Source organism: Lampris incognitus, chromosome 5 (genome assembly GCF_029633865.1).
Source record: "Lampris incognitus isolate fLamInc1 chromosome 5, fLamInc1.hap2, whole genome shotgun sequence".
NCBI classification, from domain to species: domain Eukaryota; kingdom Metazoa; phylum Chordata; class Actinopteri; order Lampriformes; family Lampridae; genus Lampris; species Lampris incognitus.
The window spans coordinates 17,912,020-17,922,017 of record NC_079215.1 but is presented as its reverse complement, the minus strand read 5'-3'; the positions used below and the strand labels follow the sequence as shown (position 1 = coordinate 17,922,017).

Below are 9,998 nucleotides of genomic sequence, written 5' to 3'. Positions count from 1 at the left end.
CCTTCAGTGTTATCGGAACTGCCGGTCTGCATGGGGTAGCAGTTAGCTTAGCCTGCCTGCCTAATTTAGCAATTAGAAATTAACCAAAGAACTGTCACATTTCATTTAAGAGAATGCGTATTCCTTAAATTGGGGTACTTGTTTGAGGGCTTGTTCTTGTCTGTATAGAGGACTTTGAATTTAGGTTGCAAAGGAACTTTAATGGAACACTGTTTTACACGTGACAAACTCATTGGTTCTATCATGATGCCTGATTTTATTTATCGCCTTATTTTTGGGATTTCCCGCCTAAAAAGTGTTGACAAGGAGACTCAAAAATAAGGCAATCAAACATTCTGATCGAGCTCCAGATTCTCACTGACAGTCTCTGTCCGGAGCGATCAGCCAGGACCAGATTCGTATCATTTCCTGAGGCGTGCGACTGTGCACCAACATCAAGCCCCTGTAGATACAGGCATTGTCCCTGTACTTCTCCTCAATGTCAAACGTCCTGAAGCCCTTATGCTTCTCAGGTACCAGTCCCAGCTTTTTCAGACAGATCCCTGTGTAGACGTCATCGATTGGGTAGAGGGCTACTTGTTGAGATATATTGTAAAGGCGTAGTGCCAGCTGGCCTGAATATAAGAACCCTCCTCCACCTGCATATGGAGGGTATGGTCCCACAAACACACTCTCAGGGACGAAGTACTTTAGTTTGCGGTCCCTGTGTGGGGTGGCATTACTGATAACATCCCCTATGAACAGATCCTTGGCCTTGACCTCTGACAGACCCTCCAGGAAGTCAATGATTCGCAGCGTGTTGACAAAGACATCATCATCGCCCTTCAGGATGAACCGAGTGTGGGCACAGTGTTGGCTGAACCACTCCAGGAAGAGAATCTCCTTGAGGGTGAGGTTGAAGAAGGTGTCCCTGTAATCCCATTGGAGGAGGTCCCTGTGAAGCTTTGCCTCATGTTCCAGCATCCCCGACAGATCAGGGAAGTGGTCCTCTGATGAGGCGTTGCCCAGCAAGAACACCGTTACCACCGTCCGATTTGCTAAGATGCCAGCCCGTCCCCAGGACTCACGAATGGCCTGTCGCCTGTCAAAATGAGGAGCCAGTGACTTAATGGCCAGCAGGAGGTAGGGTTTATTGTTGCACAGGTGAGGTTGGTTGAGCCGCATGGGGTAGCTACGGCAGCGCATGTACAACAGGAAGTCCTGGAACCGCAGCGGCAGGGAGTTGTAGTCCAAAATTTGTGTTGGGACCCTGTTGTCTGGCTCGCAGGGGTTGATTGGCCTAGAGTAATTCAGCCAGTCCAGCAGGTCAACAAGGGAGTTGTTTGAGGGTGCAGGCCAGAGGACGGGGTTATACATGTAGTCAAGACGCTGCTGCTCCCTGTTCCAGAAGGACTTGGACAGCGACTGCCGGTGCCAGAATCTTTTGGATGGGATTCGAACCTTGCTGTGGCTGCTCTTGTCCTGACCAAGGTTCCGTGACACTCCCACCAGGATACAAATGAAAATGTTGAGTACCATCATCACACAGAGGACCTTGGCTTTCTGGCGGCCCACAGGCATCTTGCTCCCCCTCTGTGCCTGGTTGAATGAGAAAAAAAAATTACCGAAAAGGACACAAATCTACAAATCATCCTGACTATAACTGGCCTAAAATGGCAGATTTACAACAAACCCAGGGTATAAAGGGACATTCAGAAACACGGAGAAAGCTGAGAAGACTCTTAAGCTTTTAACAAGAAAAAGAAAGGACGAATCTGTTGAAGCAGGTCAGTGAGAGGTTTGGTTTTCCCTGTTCGGTTTCAGAGTTCAGGCCGGCTGCATACCAGCCTGCTTTTTTCATCCCTAATCCTGAAGGAATGGGCCCTCATCCCTTCTTTTTTCCCCTCCTCCTCTCTCCCTTCAGTAATAACAGACAGGCGTCACGCTCTTTCAATTCAGGCATGCACATGACAGCAATTTATTAGCAGCGACCGAAACACAATGCAGCATATACATCTCAAGACAACCGCTTTATTTTTTTTCAAATCTAGTTTCATAGACTTCGAATGGAACTCTATGTAAGGCATTTTGAATTAACTATGGTGAAAGTACAAATGACAAAAAGCTTCTGAATTGTCCTAATATGACCCATTTGGTACTCAAAACATGCTAAAACTAATGTTAATAACAGGGTTGACAATACTGCCTAATCGTATGCCACAAATATAGCCTTGATATTACCTTTAGGGTGGAGTGGTTGAGTCTGGTGGATACCCCAGACCACTGCTCAACTCACAGGGATGGGCTGCACGGCCGAAGACCCCAGTAGAAAGTAGTGCTGCTAAACCAGGAAGTAGTTTCTGGCACCATCTGGGCTCAAACACATTCACACTCTGTCAACATGAGGGACTGCAGGTTAAAACCAACTCAGCAGAAATCATGTTTATTGGAAAAATAAATAAAAAAGGAACAGGGAGAACAAGTAACCCCGTCTCCTCCATCTGCGCAGACAAGTTGGATTAACAAATAAATATATGAATAAACACATACTGCCAAAGGTTCAACATAGCTGTCTTGATTTGTCAGATGTGGTAACAGAATAACCATATTTACCAAGCAAAACTGTAAATGTTGTGGGATTTGGCTTGGTGACATTGTGTAAAACTGTCACAAACTACAAAATGAAAACGGGACCTCATATTCCATGCAAAGAGGCAGGACCGAAAGATATTTCTGCACTGTAGCAACATGTGTTCATACAGCATCGCTTTCATTTGCAGTGATGAACATACCGAGCATGCTCAGAGAGAAAAACGGGATTGATCGGTGCTCAAAGAAAGTGTCTCAACTTGCAGCAGCAGTTTAAAGTAGGGTTATCCCTACTGTTGACTTGTTGATATTATTTATAATATTATATTTATTGATTTGTTTGAAGCTTGCCCTGAGGAGGCAAGTCTTGAGGAGCAATTGCGATTGATGTAGCAATCCTGAGTGACAGCAACATCAGGAAGAACATGAGAAGCTAGAGATACCGAGGGCTAAAGGAAGAACTAGACTGGATGTGGAAGGTGAAATCACAGTAGTCCCATTGGTAACAGGAGCACTAGGGGCCTTGACCCCCAAATTGGGAGAGTGGCTCCAGCAGAATCCAGGAGCGACATCTGAGGTCTCTGTCCAAAACCAAATAACATTGATCGCCTGAGTAGATTAGATGCTAAGAGAACAATCAGTTCTCGTAGTCAAGGTGTTGGATGCAGGAAATGGGCAGGAGTAAAGACCTGAGTGACTTCGGCAAAGGTCAAATTGTTATGGCCAGACGACTGTGTCAGAGCATCTCTGAAATGGCAAGGCTTGTGGGGTGCTCCCAGTCAGCACTGATGGGTACCCAATGACCGTGGTCCAAGGGGGGACAAACCACAAACTGGCAATAGGGTGTTGGAACCCAGGGTTTATTGATGTGTGGGGGTAATGAAGGCTATCCTGTCTGGTCTGAACCGACAGAAGGTCTACTGTCGCACAATTAACAGAACATTTTAATGATGTTTCCGGAGGAATGTGTCACAACACACACTGCATTGCACCCTGCTGCGTATGGGGCTGCATAGCTGCAGACTGGTCAGAGTGCCCATGATGACCCCTGTCCACCATTGAAAGTGCCTACAATGGGCATACGAGCATCAGAACTGGACCTTGGAGCAGTGGAAGAAGGTTGCCTGGTCTGATGAGTCCCGTTTTCTTTTAGATCACGTGCATGGCCGTGTATGTGTGCGCTGTTTACGTGGGGAGGTGACGGCACCAGGATGCACTGTGGGCAGATGACAAGCAGGTGGAGGGAGTGTGATGCTCTGCACATGTTCTGCTGGGAAACCCTGGGTCCTGCCATTCATGTGGATGTTACTTTGACATGTGCCACCTACCTACACATCGTTGCAGACCAGGTACACCCCCCTTCATAGCAATGGTATTCCCTGATGGCAGTGGCCTCTTTCAGCAAGATAATGCACCCTGCCACACTGCACACATTGTTCGGGAATAGTTTGAGGTGTTGTCCTGGCATCCAAATTCTCCAGACCTCAATCCGATTGAGCATTTAAAAATGGGGAGCTCACAGTGCAGTCATGGTCGTGCATGTCTTAATTCCACTATGCACCAGCTGAAGTTAGTGGGACTGCTAGGCTACTGTGCACAAGTGCTAAGGGGTTCACAGATGTTGGGATGTACTGTGTCAACTGCAAAAAAAATATTTACAAATCAAATCAGATTTTGCTCCTATTCAAAACTAACTGTATTGTAATCCATGTAAAATAAATGAATACAACATTTGACTGTGCTGGGAACTTTTGTAAAAGGAGATATATCATGGTTTTTGAGGTTTCAAACAAATATCCATTTGGACTGTGATGAAGCCCAAATTCCCTTGGGCCCGTTCAGCATGTTGAGACTAGTCCTGATCTGAGTAAATGAAGCATGCACAGTGCATGGCTCATACTGTACAGCCCAGTTAATAGTGAATGTATTGTAGCGAATTCGGGGGGCAGTCCGGGAACCGCCACAGCCGGGACGCGAACCCGTATTTCCCGCTCCGCAAGCGACAACGTTAATCAGTCGACTAAAGGGTCCGACCCGTTAGTCAAGGACCAACGTGTCTACTTATCAATGCACGTTACAGTATATTGGTTCGCTGCTACGGTTTTAAAGTGTGTTTGCTGTTGGCAGAGGAAAGTTTATTACATTCTGATAAGTTTATTAGAGGGGATAACCAGAAGCAGGTCTCCACAGAGAGACCTTTAGCATAAGGACAAATCATAAAAATCATGTATGTATGACAGAGACAACGGAGACAGGGTGTGTGTGTGTGTGTGTGTGTGTGTGTGTGTGTGTGTGTGTGTGTGTGTGTGTGAAAGAGACAGAGAGAGAGGGGGTGAGAGAGCAAGAGAGAGAGATATGGTACAACAAACGCAAAAAAAGGATAATCACCGGTGCAGCGGAGATATATAATCTATATAAATTATATCAATCTGCATTACATATATTCTTATCATACATAAAAATAAACAGCGTCGAATTTAACTAGAGATTTGTATATTTCAAGAGAAAAACATAAATCAACGCTTCCCTGAAAATATTGTCAGCTGGTTGCCTATAATTAGTGTCTTTATCACCTCGAGCAACTGAAGAAGTTCAGTGTCTCCCCGGGGATCCACAAAACCTTTTACTCTGGTGCCATTGAGAGCATCCTGGCAGGGTGCTTCACCGCCTGGTATGGGAACTGTACCTCTCAGGACCACATAGCCCTGCAGAGAGCGGCATGGTCAGCTGAGCGTACCACCTGGTCCACACTACACTCACCCCCCTACAGGACTTCCACACCGGGCGGTGCAGGATCAGGGCTAGAGGGATTATTATGGATCCCCGTCACCCCAATAAACAGACTGTTTTAACTGCTGCAGTCAGGCAGACGCCTCCGCAGCCACAAGGCCAACACTCGAGACCCAGAAGGAGTTTCTCCCCACAGGCCATAAGGACACTAAGCATAACATAACAATTACATTGGTAACAAACACTGCAGCCACTTTTACCACTTTGGCCCAGGCTCTTCACACTTTACTCACTCAGTTTGTTTGCACGTTTGTACGTGTATTGTACAGCAACTGCACATTTTATCAGGATACACTTTCTGTATACTCCCTGGTTATTTTATTTAACTTTTCTTTCACACTTTATTGAATGTTAATTTTATTCTCATTTTGCTGCTCCATTGCCCTTGTTGCATGGTTCTGGAGTTTGCCAAAAATCACCTGACTGCTTGTTGTACTTTGAATGCTGGCTCTTGATGATCCCTGTCTGCAGATCGTGTTACACCACCACATCACCGAGGGCAACACATCCGCGCATCTTTGGCGAATTTCCCCGATCATAGGTACGTATAGTATATTATAATGTTCTCCCCAACATGGTCCCACTTACAAAAGAAAAGCCGCCAGATCATATTTCTCCATTTACTTTTCAGACACATAAAAAGCGCGAGAATACGAAATCGAGCCCCCCTAATGGAGGAGAGAAACTGATAAGAGGACGAGAGAGAGTCGTCTGAGGACAACGTGCGTTCACTGTGCCAGCCATAACGACCGCACGACACAAGCCACAGCGGTGTCCGCCTGTAAAGGCGACAGCTGTTTCTCTGCTCCACCAGTTGAATTACACGCATCTGCTTTTCCAGGTGTAAAACCCGATTTACAGCACCAGCATACATAACACAACAGATAGTAACGCGATTATATCTGGCAAACACAAAACCCTCACTAAGGACAGGGTTTTGGAAATGACCGGCCGACGAGACGTAAAGCCCTTTCCGCTACTCGACGAACTGATTGTGTGCGGCGACAGTCAACAATAACGCTCTATGGCAAACAGACTTCCATAGAAATGGACTTACAAAAGCCGCCGATGGGATCTATGAGCCGTTATAACACAGTCTTAACTCCACGCAGCTACGCGTAGACTATGGACGCGCACCTGTAGACTCGACGCGGACGCGAGAGCTTCCGGTGTGCGCGGCGAGCAACCAGGTGAGATGTCCGACAACCCACCTGTCTTCACATCTGCACATCCACTCCGCCCGGTCCGAAGAAAAGACCTGGAGATTTTTCTTTTTTCTTCTTCTTTTGTTTTAGCAACAGGTTGTGAAATCTCTAATCTCCGACTGCGGTCTCGGGTTTTCCCTCGCTCTAAAAAACGTGCAGATTGCGCGTTCTTTATCTCGTGTCATTGTGAGAAAATAAATGCCAACTTTTCTCTCCGATACATTTGAGCTCAGCTCGAGACTCCGCCCTCAGCCAGGGTGACGTCACGGCCTACGTCAGAGGCGTGTCACACACGGCGGATAAGATATTGTAATCGCGTATCGCCATACCCAAGAATGTGATTTCTGTATAAACACCAACTTCTGCAGGAGTCGCGTCTGACGAAAACTTTGATCCGCTTTGGTTGTTTCGTTTCTTTCCTCTCTTTTCCTGTAATTACGGTTTTATTGAGTTTTCAAAGCAAGGCAAGTTTATTTGCACAGCACACAGGCAAATCAAGGTGCTCTCCACAAGGCATGAAAAAGTCATTGAATCAGAAACACAGAATTAGATTTTAATATTAAAAAATAGATTAAAGGAACATCAGATAAAAGGAAATTAACAGATAAACAGCGTCAACAATATGCCCTCTACAAGTGAGTCTCTTCTTTGTCTAAAAATGGCTGTAATGCAGTCTCCACAAACAATGAGTGTTTCACCTTGGAACAGATATCCATCCACCTGTTACTCTTTATACAGTCAACATGCCAAATGTAAGCGAAAAGACAAGGAACTATAAGTTCATACCTTGAGTAAACACTTGTATATAAACAAAGAAATCGTGAGTTTTGGGAAAGCATTCAATATGTGGACACGGAGAGGGGCTACGAACACAATGACTTTCCTCCTCGGAGTGAGAACATCGCACAAGCCCAGTTTTACATAATGTAGAGATTATATGGGGTGCAAGCCATTTTGAGCTGGATATCCAAGGACACGGTCTTCTTTGTCTGTTTCACAGAAAGATGAGAGAAAGTTCGTATCATCTCGCAAAGTGCCCTAATAGTCTCTATAGGAGTGGTACAAGCTGGTACGGGCCTTAAAAGTGATTTAATTGAAGGTTAAGATAGGTCACAAAATGTATGCAGAGCAATTGGCCATGAAAGGTATACAAAGTGTGATGTCTGACGTTCATCCACGTGGTATTGCTAGTTTATTAATGCTTACTGGGTTTCTGTCTTGTTAGGGATTTAGTTATATTCACTTTTCTTGTCATGTATTCCAGTTGTCTTAATCAGGAACTTTCTATACCTTACATAACTTAATTAACAGGCAGAATGGAAATCCAGCAGTATGATGGGTCACAGAGGACCAGTTTGAAAACCAGAATTACTATGTCAATCTATTGATACTATGCTGCTTATTTAAATGGTAAATGGACTGCATTAGCAAAGTGCTTTCCAGTGTATGCTTCACATTCACCCAATCACACACACACATTCATACACTGATGGTGGAGGCTGCCATGCAAGGCGCCAACCTGCTCATCAGGAGCAGTTAGGGGTTCAGGGTCTTGCTCAAGGACACTTCGACACACTCTCTGGAGGAGCCGGGGATCGAACCACCGACCCTCCGATTACTACACGACCCGCTCTACCCCCTGACCCATGCCGCCCCTTTTAAATAAATAGGCCTATGTTATTGCAGTTTTGGGCTAGCCTACTTTTTGTTGACCTGACAAGTTGTCTTAGTAGCAAAGAACACATTAACCCGCCTAATAATCAAAACCAGATTTTTTTCTTTTATTGTTAACAAGTTGGGCGGCACAATGGTGCAGTGGTTAGCGCGGTCCACTCACAGCAAGGTCCTGGGTTCGAGTCCTGGGGTAGTCCAACCTTGGGGGTCATCCCGGGTTGTCCTCTGTGTGGAGTTTGCATGTTCTCCCGGTGTCTGCGTGGGTTTCCTCCGGGGGCTCCGGTTTCCTCCCAAAGTCCAAAGACATGTAGGTCAGGTGAATCGGCCATACTAAATTGTCCCTAGGTGTGAATGTGTGTGTGTGTGTGTGTGTGTGTGTGTGTGTGTGTGTGTGTGTGTGTGTGTGTGTGTGTGTGTGTGTGTGTGTGTATGCCCTGTGATGGCCTACTGGCCTGTCCAGGGTGTCTCCCCGCCTGCCGCCCAATGACTGCTGGGATAGGCTCCAGCATCCCTGAGAGCAGGATAAGCGGTTTGGATAATGGATGGATGGATTTTAACAAGTTAAATTTGTGCATTCAAGGAATTTGACTCAGTGGGAAGTATAATATAAAGAACACAGAGGAAAAAAACCCAATATTCTCAAGTAGAAAATTCAAAATACTTTTGAGTTTATCATACCTGCATCATAAGTCCGCATAACTTAACAGTTCCCTGTGTTGACAAATGTATAGAGTCGAGGAAGAGTGCAAAATGCAGAGAGCAGTGGTTTCACAAAGGGAAAAATCTGTATAGTTGGCCTCTGCTATATAGTACTCACATATTTTGATGATTAGATGGACAGACAGACAGACAGAGACAAACAGATAGAGACAGACAAACAGACAGACAGACAGACAGTCTGAGACAGACAGACAGAGATAGACAGAGACAGACTGACAGAGCGAGAGAGACAGACATACAGAGACAAACAGACAGAAAGACAGATAGACAGAGATAGATAGAGACATACAGACAGAGACAAACTGAGACAGAGACAGACAGACAGAGACAAACAGACAGACAAGAGACAAACGGAGACAGACAGACAGACAGAGAGACAGACGGACAGAGAGAAAGACACTTTTTAAACACCACTTTGTAAAAGTACTATAAACTTTTACAAAGTGGTGTAGGGGGTAAAGTGTATGACATAATAAAGTCCATGTATTCGGACAACAAATGTGCAGTTAAGATTGGAGACAAACACACTGAGTTCTTCACTCAGAATAGAGGGGTGAGACAGGGCTGTGGACTTAGCCCGACACTGTTCAATATATATATATTAATGAACTGGCGGTGCAGCTGGAACAGTCTGCAGCCCCAGGTCTCCCCCTGTATGACATGGAAGTAAAATTTTTTGCTATATGCAGATGATCTAGTTTTGTCACAACAACTACTAGACCTGCTTGAGAACTATTGCCAGCACTGGGCCCTGGCAATAAATCAAAAAAAGACAAAAGTAATGATCTTCCAGAAGAAGCCCAGATGTCAGGAAAATAGATATCAGTTAATTCTAGGTAGCATCACTTTAGAGCATACGATGCAGTATACTTAACCTTGGTCTAATTATTACAGCATCGGGGAGTTTCAGTAGGGCAGTGAATAACCTAAAACAAAAAGCTCAGAGAGCTCTATATGCAATTACAAATAAATACTTTAACATTGATATATCAATCTCCATCTGGTGCAAACTGTTTGATAGTGTAATTCTGCCCATTGCGC

At 45.2% G+C, this 9,998-nt stretch overlaps 1 protein-coding gene across 1 annotated transcript; it reads right to left on the bottom strand.

The window, feature by feature from the left end:
* Positions 1-354: 354 nt before the first annotated feature.
* LOC130113383 (N-acetyllactosaminide beta-1,3-N-acetylglucosaminyltransferase 2-like) lies at positions 355-6,671 on the bottom strand. The gene is made up of 3 exons (XM_056280973.1): positions 6,570-6,671; positions 2,221-2,372; positions 355-1,578 (listed from the first exon to the last, which is right to left on the bottom strand). Exon 3 carries the CDS (start codon positions 1,558-1,560, stop codon positions 355-357), a length of 1,206 nt encoding a protein of 401 aa, XP_056136948.1. The 5' UTR covers positions 1,561-1,578; positions 2,221-2,372; positions 6,570-6,671.
* Positions 6,672-9,998: the final 3,327 nt, after the last annotated feature.

What these genes read in the sequence shown, in the direction of transcription:
- LOC130113383 (XM_056280973.1), bottom strand. Translation starts at nt 1,560, where the DNA reads ATGCCTGTGGGCCGCCAGAAAGCCAAGGTCCTCTGTGTGATGATGGTA.